The 26,098-nt window shown below is 40.1% G+C and overlaps 2 protein-coding genes across 2 annotated transcripts in view; one reads left to right on the top strand and one right to left on the bottom strand.

Moving 5' to 3' along the window:
• The window catches only part of LOC144632694 (4-aminobutyrate aminotransferase, mitochondrial-like), a 42,329-nt gene extending 20,605 nt beyond the window's left edge, over positions 1–21,724 (bottom strand). Inside the window, exons 1-8 of the mRNA XM_078491399.1 lie at positions 21,571–21,724; positions 9,077–9,177; positions 8,819–8,848; positions 7,479–7,596; positions 5,952–6,001; positions 4,321–4,401; positions 808–900; positions 384–446 (exon numbers count right to left, since the gene is read on the bottom strand). Of these exons, the coding sequence (XP_078347525.1) occupies positions 384–446; positions 808–900; positions 4,321–4,401; positions 5,952–6,001; positions 7,479–7,596; positions 8,819–8,848; positions 9,077–9,177; positions 21,571–21,637 (603 nt within the window). The 5' untranslated portion in view covers positions 21,638–21,724. The remainder of the gene's footprint in view (positions 1–383; positions 447–807; positions 901–4,320; positions 4,402–5,951; positions 6,002–7,478; positions 7,597–8,818; positions 8,849–9,076; positions 9,178–21,570) is intronic.
• A 62-nt stretch (positions 21,725–21,786) lies between these two features.
• LOC144632681 (putative tRNA (uracil-O(2)-)-methyltransferase) overlaps positions 21,787–26,098 on the top strand; it is a 47,120-nt gene continuing 42,808 nt past the window's right edge. The window contains exon 1 of the mRNA XM_078491376.1: positions 21,787–22,225. Within this exon, the coding sequence (XP_078347502.1) occupies positions 21,808–22,225 (418 nt within the window). The 5' untranslated portion in view covers positions 21,787–21,807. The remainder of the gene's footprint in view (positions 22,226–26,098) is intronic.

The following is a 26,098-nucleotide window of genomic DNA, read 5'->3' as shown; positions in this document are numbered from 1 at the left end:
TTTGGTCGTTACGTCAGGGGAGCAGGTCGTTCGCCTGGCCGGTGGCGCTGCCCATTGGTCGGGGGGTTTCCCCGGATGTCCTTCTTTCTTGATGGAAGGAGGTATACGAATAGGTGACATACGTTCTGCCCAAACATGTTTGTAAAGTCAAAATCGTTTCTCTGCAACACTGTTGTGACTTTCCTGCTGTCCAGACATACTACATTATTACAATCGTATTGTTGGAGAAGTGTTGTTAAACATAATTGGGTAAACATCAACCTCTTTACTGATATTCTGGTTTTCTCAGACATACACGGTTACAGCACAGGTAGTACAATAGATCTAGAAGTATTATTATCGGCAATAAAAACTGAAAAATCTAAATTAAAGTGAAATTTTACCTTATTTTTCATGCAACTGTCCAAATCATCTATGGTAGGTTCAGGATCACCACGTTGCTTGGACTGTTAAAAAACAATTATTAGAAATAACTGTTGAGCACCTGTAAAAACGTGCAATAAAATAATAAAATAATAATAATAACAATAATTATAATAATTTATAATGTGCTTATAACCAACAAGAATGATCAAAAGCAGTCATAATTGCATTAAAAGTAAAAATAAAATGCAATAATTTATTAATGATGTCACTTAGAAAATTAATGACAACAAATGACACTACAGGAGAAAAAGAAGCATAATTTTGAATAATTCATAAGAGTCAATATGTGTTGAGTACATGTTTTACCATTCAACTTGTGCATGCTGTAGACTGTACATGTAAAAGGAGAAATATGAGATTGAGCCTGGCCTTACAACCTACCATGAAATTCATGAAAGTCAGTTTAAATGCATTTTCCACTGAGCATGTCCCACACGCCATTGTTGTTACCTCTGGCAGTCCTGGAGGAGCCACCTTTTGAAGAAAGTAATAATTATTTGCAATTAATTTTTACAGTCAATTTTATGTTTATTTATACTGTGCAAAAATTGCGAAGTTTGTTGGGAAATTGGTTACTATGTTACATAATAGTTTATAACATGGCGAGTTAGAGAATCAAATTGCAACTTCAAAACAAAGTTCTTAACTTCAGCCCAACTGAACTTTGCAAGTTTGCTAGTTGAGGAGGAACAAGTCATGGCAATGTCTGCACTTGATATGGTTTTATGTCAAAATCAAAGATCTCTTTGAGATACCGACTATTTTACATGAGGTACAAATACCTATGAGTAGGAAAAATGATAATGTTGAAAGCGAATTGCGATGCATTAAAACAGCCTCGGTATGCATTGCAAGTGTTTGTCATTGTTTTGATTTTGTAAAAAACAATAAAAACGTTCTCTAGAACATTTTTTTCCTTGATTAGTTCTTATAAGGTTTTTTTGTCATGTGATTAAGGCAATGCTCCTACTCAGCCAAACTGTAAGAACCAGGCCAACTTGGCCTTTGTTCATTTTTCTCTTTCCTTTTCATCCTTTGTTTGTGTTTTCGTCTAAAGTCTAGTAGTGCTGTGTTTTCCTTTAGTTCTTCATATATAATAGCAGAAACCCATAAGGGTTGAAACGTGTAACGCGCGCACACAGCGTTTGAATATTCATTTTCCTAAGTACTATATTTGGAAACACGAAGAATTTGTACACGAATGCTTTATACACGAAATGACACACGCAACATAATTTTTGGTTTTGCGGTAAGTTGCTTGAATTTCGACCTAAAGGCCATAAATTTCTTACGGAAACTAAAGGAATACATGTACATTAAGTGTATCGAAGCGAAGTTCTCTAGACTACTTTAAGAAGATGAAACAGGAGAATTTAACCAAATCTAACTTTATTTAACCAAGCTTGTTCAAAAACAAGATTATTCCATCGAGCGTGAGCTAGTGCACGCTGTGAATTTAATCCAAATATAGTAATTTTGATTGGTTAAATCGCTCTCATGATTTTCCAAATATGGTACAAATATGGTCCAAATAACGCTTTGTACAATGCGAATCATAGGGAGTTACGTGTTTCAACCCTTATAGGTTTCTGATAATAGTTATACAACGCTTTCGAGTGGTATAGGTAAAGTCTGTCTCCGAGCCATGAGGCCCATACAGCCGGAGCTTATCCTGGTTTCCGTAGCATTAAGCGACTAGGAGTATTGCTACTCCCCCCTGGATGGGATGCTAGTCCATCGCAGGGTTACCCCCCAGCAGTAAATTCGCCGGTACCCATTTATACACCTGGGTGGAGAGAGGCACTGTGAGAGTAAAGTGTCTTGCCCAAGAACACAACGCAGCGCCCCGGCCAGGCCTCGAACCCGGGCTGTTCGACTCGGAGTCGAGCGCGCTAACCATTAGGCCACCGTGCCTCCCATTTCGAGTGGTATACTTAACAATTATTCCACGAGCGCATGTTGCATAATATTATGAGATGGTAGATAGCCAACGAGGCGGGTAGCGCCGAGCTGGCTATAATGATCTCATATCCTACAAGCGCGAGTGGAATAATTGTTTTATTAAAAACGCCAAAAGAATTGAAATAATTATTTTAACTCCCAAGCTGCTTTCGTTGACGCATATTAGCTACCAAATTTGTGGCCAATGGTATATGAGCTCATATACCATCACCTGTTAACCAATCAGAACACAGGAATTGCAATATACCAGGTTTGTGTGAGGGATAAATGTGATGCCTGCTTTTGAATCGAAACTTGTCGTGTCGCAAGAATTTATTTTTGAACATGAATCAAAAATGCAAAACGTGAATGAAAGTAACATCAAAAATAAAAAATAAAGACGCCTGTAAAAGCATTACTCTTTCTTTAGTCATCCGAAAATGAAGAAAGCGAAATCTCTCTGCCGCCGAGGATTTCTTATCTTTATTATAGTGCATGAATGTACGCCGCCCGGCGCGCCAGGTTGTAAATAAAGGTCGCGATGGTCACGTTTGTCATGCTTTCTTGTAATGTGTAGTCATGAAAACGAATGGATTAAAAGTCTGTTTTTTAACATGGCGAACGTTTATTAAGATCGAATAAAAGTTTCACAGAAGGTTCAGGAATTTTTGGCTTTTATTTGCGGGAAATGTGTTATTTTTCGGGCGACAAACGCCGACAACTGTGATAATGCAAATGACTGCTATACCGTTCAGCTACATTTTTGCTGATAAGAATTATTTCGAGCCGATCAAAATAGCTATTTTCGGTCAATTCTAAATCTGACGCTAGGTTCGTGATTAGTGTTTAGTAATATGATTTTTACGGCTCGATAGTAGTCCAGCCTTTATATATTCCGTAACATGTTTCACAATTTGGTCGTCACGAAGGGTTGTCGTTTTCCGCTTAATTTTAGCCCTCTGCACTTCAGCCATCCTTTAACTGATCCACAGTGTAGTTCTCTGCTTCACTTTCAAATTTCGAGCTAGGAACGCCATCATCTTGCGTGCGGCCGCCGGCGGCTGGGCTTTTCTTCTTCGCTCTTGTGTGTCTGGTCGTGGGGGGCTCTCGGTCGTCTGTCGCCGTGGGTGTCCGGGCCTCTGTCGGGCGGGGCCTCCCCGGGCTCCGTGGGCTCCGTCGCCCTGTCGTCGTGCGCCCTTGTCCACCCCTCTCTGTCCGCGTCGTCCCGGCCCCGCCCAGTTTCTGTCGCGCTCGGCCTGTCCGCGTCGGGTCCCGGGTGCCGCCCGTGCTTTCCCTCGCTCGCTGTGGGTCTGGGCCGTTGTGTGTGTCGCGCGTCTCCTCGCGTTCTGTCTCCCTCTCGTGCTCCCGTCGGGCCGGTGCCCGGTGTCTCTCTCTCGCGCCCGTTCTTCTTCTTCTTCGTCTCTCTTCTGTTTCCTTCTCCCGGTTCGTCCGGTGTCTGCTTCTCCCTCCCTCTCTCCCTTCGTCTCGTTCTCTGCCCGTTCTTGGTTCTCCTGGGTCGTTTCTGTCCGGAGTGTGTCTCCAGCCATAGAAAATACACTAAATTTCGGCAAGAATAAGATTGCAGCACACGATGGGAAGGTTGGGTTGAATGTACCATCGAATATACAGTGGCTTTCCTGTATTCTGATTGGCTGTATTTTCTAAAGCATGGTATTAAGACCTGTATATAAAATTATTACTTTATTCTACATAACATACAAGATATGCATGTTAGCAACAATTTTGGGAACTAGTGCTAATTATGTTATACATGTAGTTGGCAATAAATTATTTTGAAAAAGAAAATTATTCCCATTATTTGGTAAGCAGGCAACCTACTATAAGTAATGTAGGTAACTAAGAAATTTATGGAACAGTAAAAAAATGTAATCTTCTTGTTAAAATATAAATAAACTACACAAAAGAACATATTGAAACATGAAATCAACTTACACTTATCAGTGCATCTTTTAAATCTTGGAGGAATGAGACAGGTGGATAAAGGCCCAAGGCTGCACGGTTGACAAAAGATGACTACAACAAAACAAAGGGAAAAATGTACAGGTAAGATATTAATGTTCCTTACAAATAACACAGATAACTTGCACAGCCAACCCTTTTTTTATTGCAATACAAAATGTGAATGCAGACTACAGACTTTAGGGATTGTGTTTTAACCCATAGTTACAAACTATGGTTTTCCCCTTTATAACATAGAGGGCAAAATTACTGAATGCTGATTGGCTGAGACAGAGGGCATTTTCCCTTAATTTTTGGTAATTGCGTAGGGCAAAATTACTTGATCCTGATTGGACAAACATGAAAATTGCTCGTTTCTGATTGGCTGATCGCGCTGCACTTCGTTGGCTTCAAGACGGCCAAAGTTTCAGTTTCTGCAGATAAGAGATGAAAATGGAATGGAAACGGGGTGATGGCTTGAAACAAAGAACCGAAAGCTGAAAAAGAAGATTATTACAGTTGAAAACGGTAAAAAAATTGCATCAGACACTTGCGAGTGTGTGACAATTCAAACTCATTCACAGCGGCTGGCAAATGACATCTCCGTTTCACTTCTATCATATTTAAGACTCATCACCAGCAACCCAGGATATAAAGGAGGACATATATATAGTTTGTTCTGTGAAAGAAGGTCACATTTTACCGGGCAAATTACTTTTACAAGTTTGTTTGAGGTCGTTGTTTGCTGTTATCTACAGGTGTATGTTGAGGACTGACATGTGAAGCCGCTCGTAGAGGAAAGCTTCAAAATGTGCAAATAGGTCAATAAAATTAAGCTTACGTTTATATTGTGTGTTCGCTTGTTTAGTTGTTAATAGCTTTTTTTTTTTATTATTTTCATGACTTTCATACCTTTCATTGCATACAACTGTCAGCCTTTAAGCTTATTCTCTTCCGAACGTCAAGATTTGCTCGATTATGAGGAACGTTTTCGTTTCGCAAGCCAAATTAAGCTTCGCGCTGTACAGTTTTATTTTTAGCATTGACAATTTTCAGAAACTTTGCCCTCTATGTCATAGACAAGTAATCACATGTTTCGTCGTAAAATTTAGAATTAATATCACTTGTGTTTTCAGAAGTTTAGAAATTGCCTTTGTCGCTTCGCGACTCTGGCAATTTCTACAACTTCTGAAAACATGCGTGATATTAATCCTTAATTTTACTTGGCCCCATGCGATTACCTAATATACTAAATGAGCAATTGAACTGTTCTATTTGAAATCTACAGATATAAAGGTATTCAGTAATCTCTGTGTATGTTGAAAGCTGTCAAAGACAACCAACTTTCACACGATGATGACCAGTATACAGCAACCATCCAGCCAAACTAAAATAAAAGTATTAATTATAATAAAAGCTTTGCCTGAAAAACCTGACAAAATAAATAAATTCAAAACTTTTAGCAAGACAATTGCTTCGGTTTGCCTGTTACATGTACTAGTTGTTGAAGTTGCTAAAAAGATTTAAGTTTTTCATAAGCGACCAGCTCAAGTTTCGACCATGTTTTTCCAAATTCCAGAAGTGGTCGCTTGAGAGAGCTCTGACTGTATTTTAATTATTCATACCATATTCTTTGGATCTTGTAGCGCTTTGATTAAAGCAGGATGATTGTAACCTGTTTTTGTAACAAATGACAAAATTAAACAAGGCTTTAACTTTAAGAACATGAAGGTTAATGCATGGGAGATGATAAGCAATTCAAGATGTAGGCATTGATTTGTCATGGGCATCAACCGGTTCTGTTGCGCACAGCTGACCAACTGAGATGTGATAGAGATCAAGTTTATAAAACTAGCACAACAAGAAGTCCCCAGGGTGTCTGGAAAACCCGAATAGCGAATAGCGAAAAGTCGCGAATAGCGAATAGTACGAATAGTGCGAATAGTCGCGAATAGTGACGAATAGTCGCGAATAGTGGCGAATAGTGACGAATAGTCGCGAATAGTGACGAATAGTGACGAATGGTCGCGAATAGTGACGAATAGTGACGAATTAGAGACATGAAGTTCCCAGTACCATGCAACAACGTGAGATTTTCCGTCTAAAATGGACGTTTGGTAGGAGAGAAGTTATAAATGATAAATGGAATTTTTTATGTTTTATACTGTTGAAAAAGTGTCTTCATTAGCTTATTATTGTGGGTTTTTTTTTCGTGCCGGTGATCGACAGCTCCAGGCAGAGTCCAAATAAGAAAGGGGAATAAAATTAATGCAAGCAAGCGTTGCGTGACGAGCCTAACAACGGCTGCGAATAAGACTGGCTTTGGCGTTGTTGTTTTTTATAACACAACTTCTATTGTCTTTTCACATCCATAAACTAATTACAGAACACTTTTCCCTCATTTGTATTTTATTGTTTTGCTGATAGAACGTCCCTCGGATCGCGATTCATGAGAACGAAATGTGAGTAAATACAGTTTATGATTGGTCGGCATTGAGATACAGGCTTAATAGATCAATAACAGTGATTCATATAGTTACATTTTGACTTGCACTCTTTTTTAGAGTGAGCGGACAAGCATATGATATATAGTTTGCTTCAACTTCTAGATTGCTCTGTGCGTGTGGCGGTAAATTTTGTAGAAACCTTGTAGACTTACATCTATTCACAGCGACTATTTACTGCTATTCGTCACTATTCTCGACTATTCCACGACCATTCGTCACTATTCGTGACTATTCGTGACTATTCGTAACTATTCGCGACTATTCGTCACTTTTTGCGACTATTCGTCACTATTCGCACTATCCGCACTATTCGCTATTCGCGACTATTCGCTATTCGGGTTTTCCAGACACCCGAAGTCCCCATGAAGAACATACACAAAGCAAAATACCCCTGGGAATTTAGTAAGGAGTAATACAAAGCATTATAACAAAAAGGAAAAATGGATCATGGTATGACATGATCATAACTGACACTCATCCACCTTTGAAATCATATCATAGTGTAGTACACATGATGTAAGGTTTACTGTACATCTTATATAACATAAAATTACACAGTGCTGTTTTGAAGTGCAAAAAACAGTCACTCTGTCCCTACTTTTGATCACAGAGTAACCAACTGATGACAAGAGAGTAATCACTAACCTAATGGCATGGAGGCAATCTGTTGAAAAACATCCAACAAAACGTTGCCATCGGCATCAACAATGAAGTTCCCTCTACTCTTCTCAAAATCAGCAAAATATGACATGCCCTTAGTCAGCTGTGGAAGAAAAAGCAACATACCAGTAATTTATGTATATTATGTAACAGCGTGCTGAACTTGTTATCCAGAAGTCCCGGTTCAAGTTCTCCTCCTTGCTGCTAGATGGATTTGTATTGTTTACAGTGGTCCCAAACTCAACTTCTCCTCTCGCCAGTTGAGATCTCTAACAATGTTCTGATTCTGTTTGATTTACAAAATTCTGCACTCTATAACAAACACATCAAGAATATCCTTTCTTTGAGTATGGAAGTTTATTGCTAAGCGCCATTCAAACTAACTGGACATGCACATTTTAAAGTAGGTAATAAACTTCTCCCACCAACAAACTCCTCAAAAAAAGGGAAAAAAGTGTCAGGTGCCAGATGTATAAGTAAATGAACCCTCTAAACTAACTTGTCAATGTGGCTGCAATATTGGAGGCCACCTTTAATCTGGCTGCTAAAGAATATTCTAAGTAGCTTTTGAAAGCATCAGACAACCAGTACCCAATCACCTGAATAAGCTCCCCCAGGACGCCATAACAATTGGATATCGGTCCGAAAAATTAAAGCACCAAAAAGTTACTCAATGGGAAGCTGTGAACGTCAAAAAGGTAACCCACAGGCCACCCAAACTCAAAACCCAAACATATGATCACAAACAATAGAATTGCAGTAATCAACCAGGTAAAATCTCCACAATGGAATGTCCAAATTTGAGGACTTAGGGATCCTGCAGTGCTTGTGATTATGCACACCCAATACATGAATTTCTTAATGAAGAAGAATCTGCTATTAATAGCAGAAAATCATTGTTAACACAAAAAACCTCGCAATTTGAAGGGAAATATTTGGAACTTTCACAAGGAACAAAAGACTCACTGCTGTCGCCATTTGTGATTCCACTAGCAACATCCAAAGCAGTGGAAAAGGCTGTCACACACAAGTCAGATGTATTTTTCTCACATGTGGCTGCACTAGACACACTGGCTGATGAAACAAGAGGCGCCTACTCCACTGGAAAAATTGTCATGCCAGAATCAGGAAAAACACGAGAAAGCTCACTGGAAAAGACTTGAGAGTGGCCTTCACAGTCAGCCCAGTGATTACAGTCTTCTACTCTGAAACAATTTATCTATGGCTCGCATGTTCACTGAACCATACAACATTGACGATCATTTCATGCACCTAGCCTTTCAGGATGCAAAACAAGCGTAGGCTCTTAGAGCATTTCAACTTACCTGCATTTGTGACAGCTCATTAAGCAGCTCCTGTCAAGAAAGACAATTCATTACACAAAAATTAAAAATGCTACCATCAGACATTTGACAAGTCTCTTACATTGTCACAATTATAAAAGGGAAAAGGGTCACATTGTTCCTCTGAGACATAGTACAAAGAAAGATGATTAAACAAGCTCCTTAACCATTTCACACTGCACTTGTAATAATAATTATTATTTCTAAGAAATAGAAAAAAAGCAAGTCAAGGGTTGTCACCTTGGAGCGTGGTCCAGGAATTGAAGTCTTCACTTCTGGTTTGTCATACTCCAGAGATCCTGAACTGAACTGGGCCGCTACCACCTGTACACTACAACGCACTAAAAACAACCACAATTTTCTTTTTAATGCATGATCATTATATTTTACATCTCTAACCTGACCTTAACTCATAAACAGCACAAACAATGAACATTATTATCAACGGAAGATGTTCTATAAGGGCCGAATCGCACTAGCGGACAAATTTTGTAACAAATGGTAGATTTCATCATTAATGAGTCACTTGTTGCAGAACACAAGTGCGATTACGTTTTTCGAGACCTACAACTTGTCCAACATTTTAGGAAAATAAAGAAGCAGCTGTCTTATGATTGGTCCGCGTTGCACGCGCGATACATTTTGTCAAACAATTGCAAAAACAAGTGCGTACGACTTGTTGGACAAGGGCAAATTTTGTCAAAACGGACAAATCATCAAAGGGGCCGAAGTCCTGCCTCGAGGCAGGACATTTCATGACAAGTCGCATTCCCATGCCCTCGTAATGCCAGATAACAATACGTTGTTGATTGGTTATTGTGTTTGGCCCAAACTGGACCTACATGTAATAACAACACGCACACCAAAATGTTTGCGATAGTATGCACCGTGATGTGGCTCTCACTATCATAATTTAGCCGCAAAATCTTTCCGCGATGGGCAAGGCATGTTTATAAGCGAAGTATTTGCCCAATGTAAGAATGAGAAAAGAAAAAGTTATCTTGAGACGACTCATTATTCCACTGCATGAGAACACGCGTGCTCTAAATACAAATTTTTTTAGAATTTTTTTACCGCGTGGTACTGCATATTAAATGTTTGCCCAAGACGGCCGTGCTGAGAAATGTACAGGGATGCCAAAAGCACGTGCAAAGCTATTGTACTAATAATTTCACCTTTTGTTCTCTTCAAGATGTCTCTGACTTGTCGCGACAATTTTGTTTTTGTCAAAAATGACATGACATTTAAAACTTGTCCGCTAGTGCGATTCGGCCCTAAGAATGCATCCTAATTCCTTGAGGTCTAGAAAAGTACACAACTCCAGAGAAGAGAAGTAAATTTTAAGTTCTAAACAGTCATTTCTTTTTCTGACACCTTTTAGCACTGTCTTAAGCACCTCCATTTACAACAAGTACACGTTCTTAATGAAATTTTGCTGTATGAAAGATCAATTAAGTAACAACAAAACAAGAGAACAAAGGCAAAGTTGCTTGACAGTTAAATTCAACTGACAAACAATTTGCATATCTGGGGTACTGGACTTCTACAGTTTTAAGCCATGTTCTAAAGCCATGTTCAATACATCTACCAATTGCAGTGGCTCTATTCTACACTAATGCTTAACAAAATCATCCACACTGGCACAGGGTTGTCAAAATGATTTGAAGTAGCAGGAGATACATGGAAAGTAGACAGCACGCAGGGGCTGGAGGCCCCCATCATGCAGGGGTCTGAGGGCCTCACAGGCCTCCTGCAGGGTAGAGGGGCAGTGCTTGTATTGGGGTCTAGGGGGCAAAGCTACCGGGAGCAAAATGGATTTGAGATTTTTACACTAGCTGAAATTGCCTCTCTTCAGAGCAATTCTAACATTAAGTCTCATTTTCTAAGGGTTCAAAATAAATCACGGCTTTTAGACTGAATTTGTGGGTTTTTTGTCAAGGCGCATTTTTACCTAGCCTGTTCTTTTTTCTCACTTTCCAAGATTTGCGTTGTGTACTGCTACACAAAATCAATGGAAATGTTGCCTAATAAGTGACCAAAATCTTCCTAAATTGAAATTTCACTTTCTTCCTTGAGAAACTTTTCAATTATAACCTGATTTTAAAAGGATTTTGCGCATATCCCATGCTTTGAGCTGCTAAAATCTTGAGATTATCACAATCTTTATATTTAAATTAACATGTTTTTCAGATGTTTGTTTAAGCATGAACTATACAACTTAATTTGTCTTAATTAACGCTTTTTCAGGTGTTTGTTTAAGCATGAAAATTATATACAACTTTGTCTAGACAAAAACGGCTTTTTAACGGCTTTTTAATTTTGGTATTTTTCGTTTGTCTAGACAAATTGTAGCATTTCTTCACTCACAAACATGGGAAATCCACCCTGTTGAGCAATATGAATACAAAACTGACTATAATCTGAATGAATGGAAATGCTTAAAACAACCTGCACTAAACAAGACTTTGGGTAAAAAATCTTGCTTTATACACATGCACAAATATGCATAAAGGCGGTAATGGACCGGTTTTTCTAGACAAATGAAAGTTTACAGTCGTTCACGGTGAGCACGAATCCTCTTGATTTGCATTCTTCAAATTTCCATTAACTTGCCAGAATCTCCAGAATTCAGAAGTTCAAAAGTTCAGAGTTCAAATCAGGAACTCTTGCGACAGGATGTAGGAAGCACCCACAATATCCTTACGTCATAGGCATTCACACGTCCAATACACACTACTTTAAATTAGCTATTTTAAAGAAACCCTGTCTAAAGGCCTGGCTAATCTAGGAAACACTGTTGCAGAAACATTGTTCCTTGTAATTCCAAGGTGGCTAAATTAGTGTGAAGCAAGGAAATGTTTTGCTGCCCAGATGCCTAAACAAGGTAACAATGTTCTATAGAGACAAAATGTCACACATGCCCATAATAAAGAAGTGTGCTGTTGCTAGGAACATTTTTAATGAACAACCTGGAAACTAGTAAGGAGGCATTAAAGCTGGATAGGCCATGTGCTTAAAATGGCATTTAATTCTAAAAATTCCAAAACAGCAGTCCATTGGACACCTGAAGGGAAAAGGCAGTGCGGAAAACCAAAGACAACTTCGAGGAGAACCCAGGGGGGGTTCTTGCAGTATACATGACGGGGAGGTCAGACGTATTTTTTTGGGTTGAAAATTTACACACTCAGTATTTTTTTTGAGTCAAGAGATCTGTCATGTATTTTTTTAGGTCTTAAAGTCTGTTTGATTGAATAAATCAGTATCGGGGTGCTAGGTCTTGTACTTTTTGGGGTAGAAAATTTTGATGCCAGGTATTTTTTTGGGTGTAAAATTTCAAGCTCATGTTTTTTTTTGGGTTTGCAATATGAAGCTCCGTTGGACTCCCCTGTCATGTATACTGCAAGTACCCCCCTGGGGAGGAGAAACTGAATTACAGATTTCAAGTGGAGCCCGTTTTATGAGGTCCAAATAGGCGTTGAAATAATATTATTTCTGTAGAGCTGTACGTTTCTACACATTCCATGATTCCTAATCATAAGTGGGTAGCTCTGGAAATCATGCGAGTTTAAAATAAAGAGTTTAAAATAAAACGTAGAGGCGTAGAAGCGTAGAAGCGTAGAGTTAAGAATGAAAATGTAGAGCCGTAGAAGCGTAGAGTTTAGAATGAAAACGTAGAGCCGTAGAACCATAGAGTTTAGAATGAACTGAAAACGTAGAGCCGTAGAAAGGTAGAGCTATTCTAAACTGTACGCTTCTACGACACTACGTTCTTATTCTAAACTGTGCACTTCTGCGGGTCTACGTTTTTATCCCAAATTGTACACTTCTACAAGTCTATGTTTTCATTCTGAACTGCACGCTTTTACAGCACTTCATTTTATATTGACGATAAAAACAAGGTTTGAGAACAGACAAAATTAATTTTCATTTGTATAACACAAGGAAGAATAGAATTCAATGTAAACGTAGAGATATAGAAGCGTAGCTCTAGTTTATAAGAATTAAAAATGTAGACCCGTAGACGTGTCGAGTTAAAAGTTTAGAATGAAAACGTAAGGACGTAGAAGTGTGCAGTTTAGAATGAAAACGTTGCGCTGTAGAAGTGTAGAGTTTAGAACGAAAACGTTGAGCCATAGAACCGTAGAGTTTAGAATGAAAACGCTGGGCTGTAGAAGCGTAGGGTTTGGAATGGAAAAATAGAGCCGTAGAAGTGTACAGTTTAGAATAAAAACGTAGAGCCGTAGAAGTGTACAGTTTAGAATGAAAATGCATGTAGAGCCATAGAAGCGAAGAGTTTACAATGACAACGTAGAGTCGTAGAAGTGTACAGTTTAGAATGAAAATGCATGTAGAGCCATAGAAGCGAAGAGTTTACAATGACAACGTAGAGCCTTAGAAGTGTAGAGTTTAGAATGAAAACGTAGAGCCGTAGAACTGTAGTGTTTTGAATGAAAACGTAGAGCCGTAGAAGCGTAGAGTTTAGAATGAAAACGTAGAGCCGTAGAAGCGTAGAGTTTAGAAAGAAAATGTAGAGCCGTAGAACCGTAGAGTTTAAAATGAAAACGTTAGGCTGTAGAAGCGTAGAGTTTAGAATGAAAACGTAGAGCCGTAGAAGCTTAGAGTTTAGAATGAAGACGTAGAGCCGTAGAAGCGTGGAGTTTAGAATGAAAACGTAGAGCTTTGAAGTGAAGAGTTTAGAAAGAAAACGTAAAGCATTGATAACGAAAAGTTTAGAATGAAAATGCCTGTACTAATCTACGGCTATACGCATTTTTTAAGAGCTACTGTCTTATCTGTGAAATCTGTATTAAGTAGAAGCGTAGAGCTCTATGAAAATTTCTACGCCTATTCGGACCTCATAAAATGTGCCGGGTATAACAGATTTTGCTTCTAAATTCACTTTACCCATGGTGTTTTTTATTTCAACAAAGAAAAATGTATGCTGTGTGAGTTTTTTGGGTTTTTGTGTTCTGGTCATGTGACTTACCATGTCTACCGAAAATAAAGGCAATCTCCAATAGAACAGACATGACCAAAACCTAAACCCAGGATACTAAGGGAGCCCAAGATATGATGGTTACTTAACAGGGCTGTACCTAGGATTTTTTGTCTGCAGGGGCAAACTCCGCTAAACTCTGCTTTGGGGGCAAACTTCAATATAGCGACAAGAAATAGCCCAGCAAAATCAAACACTATGTTAGAAATTTAGTTTTCCTGGCGGGGGCAACAGCCCCCCCCCCCCCCGGCTAGGTTCCGCCCTGGTTAGAAACCATCCTTAAAGTGTATATGACATGAAAAATATTTTCTGCTTATTTGAAAGGCCTTTCGAAATACAGAAGAATGGCGTTTTTCTTTTCAAAATATCTTTTTTCGTTTCAGAGATATTGACCTTTTTGTATTATGCAAATTAGATCAGTGATGAAGTCATAAGATTTGACTCTAAATCAAAGTCTCTTCGAGATATCGACGTTTTTGCATGAAGTATGAGTCGAAGGTTTATCCTGTGCATTGTTCTTCGAACTTATCATTACAGTTTCTTTGTAGTTTAGTTTAACAATTTCCTATCTTCGCGGAGGAAATGCAGCCATATAATTTTGTCAAAAATGGCTCGTCTGCGCCTGGTATTTATACACATATTCCTTAACATTACACAAATAAACAGTGCAAATTTCACCGAGATCTGACAATTCTATACTTTAAATTGCAAGGACCTTTCGAGGCAGTCGATTACGGCAGCGAAATTAGCAAATGAAACAGCAAAATATGCGTTCCACGCTTTGTTTTTGCGACGCCATATTTGAATTGTTATAGGTAGACCGCTGTTCAATGTGTTCAAGGCCGTATCGTTACGATTGCTCCACGAAAAAAAAAAAAATACGGATATTTCCGACTACTGTCGGGCTGCGCTTTGCCCCCCCGTCGTCGGCGTCGGTCCTCCTCCCCACTAGTGGGGGGGGCCCTCGCCCCGGCTGGGGGCTTGGCGTCTCGTCACTCAGCTGCGTTTTGTCTGGCTCTGCGGGGTCGGATTCGCCCAGAATCAGCCATATAGTGGCTTCCGTGGGGTTCTTCTGCTCGGTCGTCGCATGTTGTCGATTCACACACTCACGCAGGTCTCCGCCTGGCTGGCGATCCCTCCTAAGCTGAAGCCCCCATCTCTTGCATTGTTTTACTTCATCTTGGAGCGAGTTTTTGGTTGGTTTATTTTTGCGTTTGTATTTTTACGATGTAAGTGCTAGTGATTATTTATTCGTGTTTTAGTTACGCAATCCATTGTTTGTGCGCGCTTTTATAGATCGCCTTTCGCACCGTGCGTTGAGATAAGAAAGCTGACATGTCACTTTTAAAATTGTTATATAACGTTTGTAAAGTGACAAGTCACGTTTTTTTCCACGAGATCGCATGCGCAAGTGATCACCCACAGCGGAAAGAAATCCCTTGAGAAATTAAAAAAGTCCCTTGAGAGTTTACAAATATGTGGTTCCAAATTTTGTTCACATAACCCCTATTCTACGTTTTTAGCTTGTAAACAAGCAAAAACGTCAAAAAAATGGTAAAATACTGAATAAACAATATCTCTTAAACTATTAAAGCAGTGTTCTTGGAACTTGGCACCACAAATGTGCATCACAAAAGAACCAAAATGTTACTCTTAGGGCTGTTGCCATGACAACAGTTTTGCCGCTGGTGCTGTCTCAATAAAAACTGAAATTCCCAGTTTTTGTCTTAAACCAAGAACCATCTAGCGCAGCCAAACCAATGGTGGGAATTAAGGCAATATGGGGACTATGTCTGTTCTAAGCAGGACCCTTTGTCTCACTTTAGAGGTCAGATATGGGGATATTTGTCTTTTTGACAGGGAGAGACTGGAGCTGAAAGAGATGCTATGGCAACAATACTAAGGGTGTCATTTTGTTCCTTTTGTGATGCACATTTGTGGTGCCAAGTTTCAAGAACACTGCTTCAATAGTTTTAGAGATATTGTTTATTCAGTATTTTACCATTTTTTAGAGTCAAATCTTATGACGTCATCACTGATCTAATTTGCATAATACAAAAACGTCAATATCTCTAAAACGAAAAAAGATATTTCGAAAAGAAAAACGCCATTCTTCTGTATTTCAAAAGGCCTTTCAAATAAGCAGAAAATATTTTTCATGTCATATACACTTTAACAACCATTTTGAAGTTAAGTGCCTTCCCCCTTAACACACCCCAAGGCTGTGCTCTAGCGGTGCCCGGTGGCCTCAGGCGACTAGCATTTGGTCTCGGGCGACAAAAAAATAAAATTGATCGCCCGGCCGGGCACCCGGCCCTCTTGTTCGCCGGTCCACACTGTAGTATAGCAGGAGATTGACTGTAAAATTATGCTTTTGGCTGATTGATAATGTTATTTGCGGGGAAATAGCCTTCCACACATAAGGAGTCAAATGTTTACGCTTGCCTGCACTGTCATGTTTGTTCCACATGATTTAACACCAGTTAGACTTTGCACATGACAAACTGCACGAACTTAAAAAAATATGCGTTGAAATCTTGAGTTTTTTCCTTGAGATGATTTAGTTTTCATTTATTTTGGTATTGTAGTGTTGTGACATCTGTCAATCATACGAGCACACGGTCAAAACTGAACTCCCGCTTCCCTTGTAGTCGTCGCGAGCATGGAGTCAATAAATCAGACTTGTGTTTAACTTGCGGTGGTTTTATTTAAACGGTACAACACCACACCTGGCGACGAGGATCCACGGAGCGTATCCAGTAAGAGAATTCAAGTCCCAAAGCGCGGACAAAGCAATTCAAGTCCCGAAGTGCGGACAACACAACTCAAATCCCAAAGCGCGGACAAGATAATCCTGACAAAGATTTGACAAAATGGCAGTTTCGCTTCCGACTTTCCCGGCTTTCCAAGTACACCTAGACGGCAATGTGGGTCCAAGGTGGAAGAAATGGCTAGCCAGATTCGAGAATCTAATTGTAGGAATGGGTATCGAAGAGGCAAAACAAAAACGTGCTCTTCTGCTACATTACAGCGGTCCCGAAGTCGACGAGATCTTCGGCATGCTTGAAGGCACCGGCGAAGATAAAGATTACATAACGGCCGTCGAAAAAACTTACTGCTCACTTCAATCCCCAAGTCAACACGACTTACGAGGTCTACAATTTCAGGAAAGCTCAGCAAAACGAAAGCGAGAGTTTGGACAGTTTTCATACAAGACTTCGAACTCTTGCGAAGACCTGCGAATTTGCAAATGCCGATAAAGAAATCAAGGAGCAAATTATTCTAAGCTGCAAGTCAAATGCACTGAGGCGGAAAGCACTACGTGAAGACCTTGATTTAACTGCTCTTTTAAAAGCTGGCAGAGCCCTGGAGCTCAGTGATATGCAAGCTAAAGAAGTGGAGAGTGACAAAACGACGGTGAACACTGTAAATCACAAAAAGATGAGCGACAGGCGTCCAAAGAAAGGCAAAGGTCGCCGATGAGAGGAACACAGCGAATCACGCAAGGAATTACACAAGACTGAAGAGTCATCAAAATGCAGAAATTGCGGTGGCGCTTACCCCCACAAAGACTCCTGCGCTGCTAAAAACAAGAAGTGCACCTCCTGTGGCAAGTTCAATCATTTTGCTAAAGTTTGTAGAACAGTTCCACCCGGTTCGGTGAAACCTGTGACGGAAGAAGAAGACACAGATGAGGAAGACTACGTATACGCAATAGGAGAGAACAAATTAAACAACCCATGTGCAGTTTGGAGATCGATGGAGAATACGTAGAACTGATGCTGGATTCCGGAGCTTCAGTTAATCTCATTGACGAAGTCACCTACCAAAGAATCTACAAAGGCAAAGCAAAACCTCTAGAACAATCCAAACGGCGAATTTTCTCTTATGGATCACCCACACCCCTACCCCTGCTAGGAACCATTCACGCCAAGATAACTGCAAAATCCAACAGCACGTCAGCCACTCTGCACATTGTTAAAGAAAAAAAAAAAAAAAAAAAAAAAAAAAAAAAAAAAAAAAAAAAAAAAAAAAAAAAAAAAAAACAAAAATTGATGTAGTAGACTTAAAGCAGTTCAGGAAATCTCCTAGGATATGACACTGCGCAAAGGCTAGAACTCCTAAAGATTGTCAACCAAGTCGGAGAAGACAAAACTAGTCCCCAGTACCTGGCGAGCGGCGAATTTGAAAATCTGTTTGGCGGCATCGGCAAAGTGAAAGGAAAGGTAGCCAAGCTTCACATAGACCCGGATGTGCAGCCCAAACAACAACCACGCCGCCGAATCCCCTTTCATGTACATGTATGGCAAGACGTGGAAAAGGAGCTGGAGAGACTAGAGAGCTTAGACATCATCGAAAAGGTGACAGGCCCAACCCCATGGGTAAGCCCCATTGTAGTGGTCCCAAAAAGCTCTGAAGAAGTCAGATTATGCGTAGACATGCGAGAAGCTAACAAGGCGGTAAAGCGTGAAAAGCACCTGATGCCGACCATAGATGACCTAGTCGCCGATCTAAACGGTGCAACCGTCTTCAGCAAGCTAGACCTCTCCTCCGGATACCATCAACTTGAGCTAGAACCAGAGAGTCGCCACATCACGACATTTAGCACTCATGTAGGTCTGAGGAGGTACAAACGTCTGATGTTCGGAATAAACGCTGCATCAGAGATCTTCCAGAATGCAATCGAGGAAGTACCTACAGGCCTACCGGGATGCAAGAATATCTCTGACGACATCATCGTGTTTGGAGCAACCACGGCAGAGCATGACCAGACTCCAACAATATGATGTACGCCTGAAGAAGGAGAAATGCAGTTTCTCGAAGAGCGAATCACGGCACCGTTACGGGCTCTCACCAAGAAGGAGACACCTTGGCAGTGGTCAGACGAACAGCAACATGCGTTTGACAAACTCAAGGACAGTCTGACTAAGAACCATGTCATGTCATACTTCAATCCTGCTCAAGAGACCGAAGTAACTGTCGACGCAAGCCCTGTCAGTCTTGGAGGAATACTAGCGCAGGACGGCAAGGTTATCAGCTACGCGAGTCGAGCACTCAGTGACGTGGAAACCAGATACTCACAAACAGAGAGGGAAATGCTAGCGATCGTGCCAGAAGTATCACCAACACCAGCTAGACAGCACACCCTGCAGGAAACTCAGAAGACTATGGCAGAGAGAGATGCAGAACAGAAGTCAAAGATCAAGGCGTATGCAGACTCGAAACTGGGCACGAAACCAAGCAATATCAAACCAGGAGATACAGTGCTTGTGAGACAACCAAAGAAAAACAAACTTAGCACTCCTTTTAACCCAGAACCCCTTGTTGTTGAGGAAAAGAAAGGATCTATGGTTACAGCTAGCGACGGTTTCAAGTCCATAACGCGAAACTCATCCATGTTTAAAATCATCCCTAAAGAACTGAGAGCTGAAGGAGATCGCAGAGAACAGGAAGAACCAGAGGACTTACCTGCTGAACAAACCGAAGTTTCGACACAAGATGAAGATCCAAACCCCCCAAGCCCAAAGGCATGCTTATCATTTGTTGATGTTATTGTAAAGTTATTTGATCTTGTTAGCTGACATATATGATTGTAAGTTTATTATCAAGAAGGGGAGAGGATGTAGTGTTGTGACATCTGTCAATCATACGAGCACGCGGTCAAAAGTGAACTCTCGCTTCCCTTGTAGTCGTCGCGAGCATGGAGTCAATAAATCAGACTTGTTTGTAACTTGTGGTGGTTTTATTTAAACGGTACAATACCACAGGTATATCAATAGTTTTTGTTTGTGCAGTGCGTTAGTGTTTACGTAAAATGAAATTCTTCGTATATGCAAATTTCTGCCTCTTCGGCTTCGTCTGCATATGTTTACATAGGAATAGCGACTGTTTCCCTCCAAATATTTATAAAAAATAAATTTTATTTAGATTAAAAAGAAATTATTTTTTTTTAGAATTATTTTGGTAAACTCAAAAAAAAATTCTTAATGATATTAGGATTTATAAGATATTTACATTACAATTAAAAATAAAAGGATTTTTGTAGGATGTATTACAAGTTTGTCAAAATGCAGTCGCCGCTAAAAATAGTAACAAACAACTCCGCCGTGTGTGAAATTATTACCTTTGGTGAATTGCAAAGAAAACAAATATAAGATTGTTTGAATTTCTGCAAGTTTAAATCAATCCGTTTAAATTCTTGCAGCGTTCTTAATTTTTTTTTACACTTGACAAATTAACCGCTGAAACAAGAAAACTTGTAATTAATTGTTTTAGCCTTAACTTCTCTGGCGTACTTTTATGAAACTAGATAAAGTAAGGAATTTTTGCAAAAAGGACTAAATTTTCCCATTTTGGCGCAAAAATTTTCAATGGATTTTATATGACAGCATACCGGAATTCGCACTTTTTCGACTTGCAAAGCCGCTATATTTACTGAGTGGAATATTAAATTATTCTATGAATCGGAAATGCCGTGTTTATTTTTTGTAAGAGAGACTAAGCAAGATGAGAAGGCAGTAATGCATTAACCTGCCACTTGTTTAGGGTTTGACCATAATGTGATCGTTGGAAATAAAACTTATCGTGGCTTTAAAACAACCATCTCTTACAAACTCTCTGTTAACATTGATGTTATGTTGTGTTACTGACAAAGTCAAAGTTGTTCAAAATGACAAGAAGCAACAAAGATATATTTAATAGTGTGTGCTGTTAAATAAAATTAACAAGAAATCTTAATTGGTTGTATGATTTAAATTCATTATTTAATTAACTGTTAACTTATTCCTCGCGAAGCGAGGCCGAAGGCCTAGCGTAGCGGGGTGTATAATTTTGTCCCTCAAAGGGCTCAGGCGGGATGAAATCTCGTGTGGAGTTTACGGTCATATATATATATTTGTGAGCTTGGTGTATGGCGGAAATGACGTCACACGGCCGCGCGCTGGTGGCCTAATGGTAAGGCGTCGAACTTGAAATCAGATCTTCGGGACTGAGGGCAGGGGTTCGAATCCGGCTAAGGTTTTTTTTTTTTTTTTTTTTTTGTGGGTTAGAATGCTGAGCCTTTCATTTTTATCGTTTTTCTTTTCGGATAAAAATAACACTGATTTCCACATAATACTCCTGAAATAAATGTCCAAAATGCGAATATCCAATAATTTGTCGATGATTTTGAAAATAGCCTGCGCTTCCCAACGCTTTATACCTCTTTAGGAACCAGAAAGAGCCGCCATTTTCAAAGCGGAGTAGACCCTGGAAACGAGGGTGTCGCAGCCATGTCCGTTACTAGGCAACAATAACAAATCACCGGTTAAAACCGGTTATCACTCCTTATTTATAACACCCCCCCCCCCCTCCCTCCCCAACCCAGAGCTTCGCGAGGCCCTGCGAGTCACGTATTACTAGTTAAACCATGACAATATTTCACAGCCTTGACACCGGCATCACAATATATTACATACCGAAAGGGGCGCGCAAAGTGAATGCCCTATGTTTTTTTTTCCTTCCCCCGCGAAAAAACCCAGCAGTTAGCCCTATAAGAACTGTGAACCTCAAATAATGCCCAGGCCAGCGTTCGAACCACAAGATTTCGAGTTTTGACATAATCATTAGCAGATACGTCAGCTATTGTTCTGATGCTAAAGTTAGAAAAGTAAAAATTAGGGTTTCTGCCATTCACGCGCGTCATTTGCTACATTAGTTATTTTATTAACCCTTGAATTTCCCGCTATGGATGTCTTACCTCCAGTTTGTTTGGTCAAGTTATGTAACGTCCTCCCAATATGTGCTCTTGATCGTAAGAGAGCCATTTCTCTTGAAGATGCCTTCGCCTAGCTAATCGAAGCTCCACATGCACAAGCCGGGATTTCACCGGATTTCACAACATCTTCTCTTGACCAAGGCCTCCCGGGGCCTCCCGACCCAGATCCTATTTGCCACCACAAATGTGAGCAGGACTGGGTACTTGCGGTCTGACAAGATGGCGGACGTCCGTGCCACGAAGGTTGGATGGACAAGTGTTCATTCAGCAATCACGAAAGGTGACTTTAGTGGGTTTTTGAAGGCAGTGGATGTGTGGACAGAAAGACCCCACGTTTTAAATCGTCGTCTTATGGGCGCGCTTCTCGTTAAAAGAGCGTCGTTTAATCGTTTGACCAGTAAAGATCTGGAGAGATTGCTTGTTGATCTCGGTACTGACACGAAACACGTGATATCAGAACGTGAAGATATTGATGTACGTACTAAATCTTATGCTGAAGAAGCTAAAGAACTCAAAAGCCACGGAGAAGACAGTTGTTTGGGAACACATGAGGGAGATACAGATACAGTCATTGTTCGAAAGTTATTACCCAAACAGATGAACAGAAAAGATGCGATTTTCGAGTTGGTTTTGTTAGGTAAGCTTATGTGTAAGTTTTTATTTTCTAGTAGACTTGCTCCAAGTCGCTCGTTTGATTCGCAGGAGACTGGATATGGAAGACGGAGGGCGCGTGTGGGCATGAAAAACAAAATGGCGGAGGATTGTGGCCGAACGAGCAACTCACCTGCAGTGCGCCAATTCTGAAAATGTGGCGTCACCGGTGGATTTTTCCACCGGAGAGGGTGACCCTATTCGGCGGAATGGCGGAATGGGGAAGGGGAATATTCTAAAACGCGGAATGACGGAATATCCTAAAACGTGAAATGGCGGAATATTCTAAAACGCGAAATGACGGAATATTCTAAAACGCGGAATTGTGAAACATTAAAAAAGAAGCAACAACAGCAACAAAAACAAACAAACAAAAGGAAATTATAACTGCTACCTTTCTCAGACGGCGGTTAATGCTAAGAATGTCGCTAAGAATGATTGAGGTACTTTAACTTGTGGATATAATATTTCGTTGCCATGACAGAAAAACCAACTTGTTTACAATGGCTGCTAGCCATAGAAAATCAGCAAACAGTAAATATATCCCATAAACGAAGGGTTCTCTATATATCTTCTTAATCTTTCGAGGACATTGATCTCGAGCCGGGATTTTGAGGTAGGATACTCAAGTGATTGAGTGAGGATTTTGTTAATTTACTGAGCACTCGTCTCACTGGAGACAATAAAACATATAAGGGCATTTCCACAGTTACAGACGTTACATTCAGAGTCATTTTTGAAACTTAAAAAGAATAGGAAGAGGTTGTCCAATGTTACATTGATTATCATGTTTGTGCCTACTGATGCATTAATTGAGTTATAAATGTTTTCCACCTGACTGGCCTATATGTTAAAATAGAGCAAAAAACACACCGTTACGGACGTAACATAAAAACAACCACATGAGCAAGAGCACTGGTATTAATGGAAAATTCCTGTGAAGTGTCGGGGCTTATTGCATGAACTGCTCCAAACATTTGAAGTACAGTATTGTGCAAAAGTAATGCAAACGAATTTCGACGAATTTCCAGGCTTTTCGGAGCTTTTCGAAGAAATTTCGCTCGCAGCGATATTTCTTCGAAATTTTAACGAATTATCGTGACACCTATTGTTTGGAACGGCGCGAAATGTCGAAGGCGTAGTTCGCTCACCTCGACAATTCGTTGCGATCTTTCGCGCGATAGCTCGCTCATCTCGAAAATTCGCTGCGATCTTTCGCACGATAGTTCGCTAACCTCGACAATTCGCTGCGATCTTTCGCATGATAGTTCGCTAACCTCGACAATTCGCTGCGATCTTTCACGCGACATTTCTTTCTGTCGGTCTTTGTGTTTACGGCAAAGTTCACTGTAAGAAAATACACGATGTTACGTTCTCCACAGCTAGCTTGAGAACATGGGCGAAATCTTTTTGTAAATTCATATTACAATCTATACCAAAGGTTAAAACAAACTTACCTGGCTAGTTTCCAGCAAGAACTTAACCTGTTAACAAGAGTCAAAGCGATTCCACAAAATGTGACCTCTCGTGAAAACATTCCTTTAATAGGACTTGCCATTTTGAACAAGCTCTCTCTTTTTGGGAAAAAGTGAACAGCTCTGCTCTTTCAGTTTGTAATTTCTTAACTTCATTCAACATTTTTCTCTTTTCCAAGGCAGAACTTTTGATAGACGTCAAAAGCTAGCAAAAGCTCCCTGCGTCGCGTACCTCGGTACAGCATATCGAAGTTTTGTGGTTTTGCGATCTCGGGTTTCAAGTTACAAGCGAAATAATTCCATGCGTCAAGCGATAGTTTGGAGTCAATTTGAGTAAACTTTTTTGAAGGCAGAGTATTTCACTGATTGAATAAACTTTATTTACGTTGTAAAACCCAGGATTTTTCTTGTTTTGAAATCATTACGGGACGCTTGATTAAAATACAAATCAACGCGGCCGACAAATTATCGCACGTGTGCTGAATTTGCATACGGTCACGTAATTTAGGTCAAAAGACAACTGCCAACAGAGCACGTGCTTGCTGCAGCGGCGGACGCAAATTTCGCTGCTCCGGTAAAATGTCGAACTAAAAACGGATTTAAGCTCTCGAAGCTCGAAAAAGTAATGATGGAAAAGAAAGAAACTATTAACGACGACGCACAAAGAGAAAGAAGCAGAAAACGACTAAGAGAAGCAGGCTCACAAACCGATGAAGAAGCCGGCTACGATTCAGACCAAAATGGCGACCGAATAGAACCATTAAAATCAAGCCAAGAATGGCAAGATGACATTACAAAGAAGATCAACAAGCTTCTCAACATCTTCCCACTTTTTGAAGACTTCAAAGAAGAACTGAAGTCACTAAAAGAAGAGAATGACAAGTTGCGAAAACTGGTTAAAGCAACAGACAATGAAGTGAAGACTTTAAAGACGACGTAAGACACTTTCGCCACCGACCTGCTTAACATTCAAGACCAGCTCAACAAAGCAAACCTTGACCTAGAAGAGCAAAAGCGGCGCAACATTAAGCTAGAAGCTCAATCTAGAAGAAGCAATATTAAGTTCTTCAATGTACCAGAATCCGAAACAGATGGCAGCAACAAGGAAACAGAAAAGGTTTTAAAAAGTCTTCTACGAAATGAGCTAAAAATTTCTAAAGGGGCGGTCGACAACCTTGAGTTCGAGCGGGTTCATCGTATTCCAACGCGTCGAAACACACTGACAGATCAGGCAGATGCAAACAAACCTCGACCTATTATAGCTAAGATGTCGTTCTTTAAAGATAAAGGCCGCATTTTCCAACACGTCAAGAACATCAATCCAGCCCTAAAGATTGGCGTGGCGGACGACTTTCCAAAAGAGATAGAAGATATGAGGAAAGAGCTACTACCCGTATTAAAGAAAGCCAAGAAACAAAACAAGCGGGCATCCTTCAATGTTGATAAACTTATCATCGACGGACATATTTATCGCGGCCCTGAAACAAAGAAACTGCCTTTATACGCAAACATTTTGTCCACTTAAGACCAAGCTTCAATATTTCCAGGTTAGTAAGCCCGCAGATGATAGCGGGCTTCGAGAGCTTTACCGCACGGTAAGCTCTTGTTATTCCAAGGAAGTCGTTAAGTCTTTAGATTTCAAAATTCCGACTTCCTTGCTCATCCTTTATATAAAGTAGTTTGGCTCCAGTACTATTCGAAAGCGTCCGTCGCCTTTGCTTTCCCAAAATACTTAAACTGGTGCTTATTTATTTTTTGGTGTTTTGTGCAATTTCTTGTCGTTTTGTTTTCGCTCGTTTAAAAGTTATAAGCACTTGGATACTTTGCTCAAAAATTTGCATTTCAACTAATTCTCAAGGGTATATAAAAGTAGATAATAACAGAATCCTTGATACGCGTAAACATTCTTCTCTTCAAAGCGCAATAATGTTCAGTATTAGCCATGGCAACGCCACTTAGATTATCATTTCTGTCAATTAACGCAAGAGGTTTAAACCAGGCGCGAAAGAGGAGACAAGTTTTTCGCTGGGCCCACAACAGTAAAGCGGATATAATATTTTTACAAGAAACCTACTCCACGAAAAGTGTAGAAGAAATATGGAGATCAGAATGGGGTGGCAAAGTCCATTACAGCCATGGATCTAGTCATTCCCGAGGTGTGATGATTTTATTTAACCCGAAACTCGACTTTCAAGTAGATAATAGTATCGCTGACAAACACGGCAGATACCTGATGCTTGAAACCACTATTCACGATTCTACTTTCTTGTTATGCAATGTTTATGCTCCAAATGACAATTCATCGCAAAATACTTTCTTTTCCAACCTAAATAACACCCTTAAACAATACACAAACTTGCAAATTATTTTAGGCGGCGACCTCA

The sequence above is a fragment of the Oculina patagonica genome, chromosome 12 (genome assembly GCF_052425735.1).
Source record: "Oculina patagonica isolate OP01 chromosome 12, crgOcupat, whole genome shotgun sequence".
NCBI lineage: Eukaryota > Metazoa > Cnidaria > Anthozoa > Scleractinia > Oculinidae > Oculina > Oculina patagonica.
The sequence above is the reverse complement of the archived record's forward strand: the minus strand, read 5'-3'. Positions and strand labels throughout refer to the sequence as shown.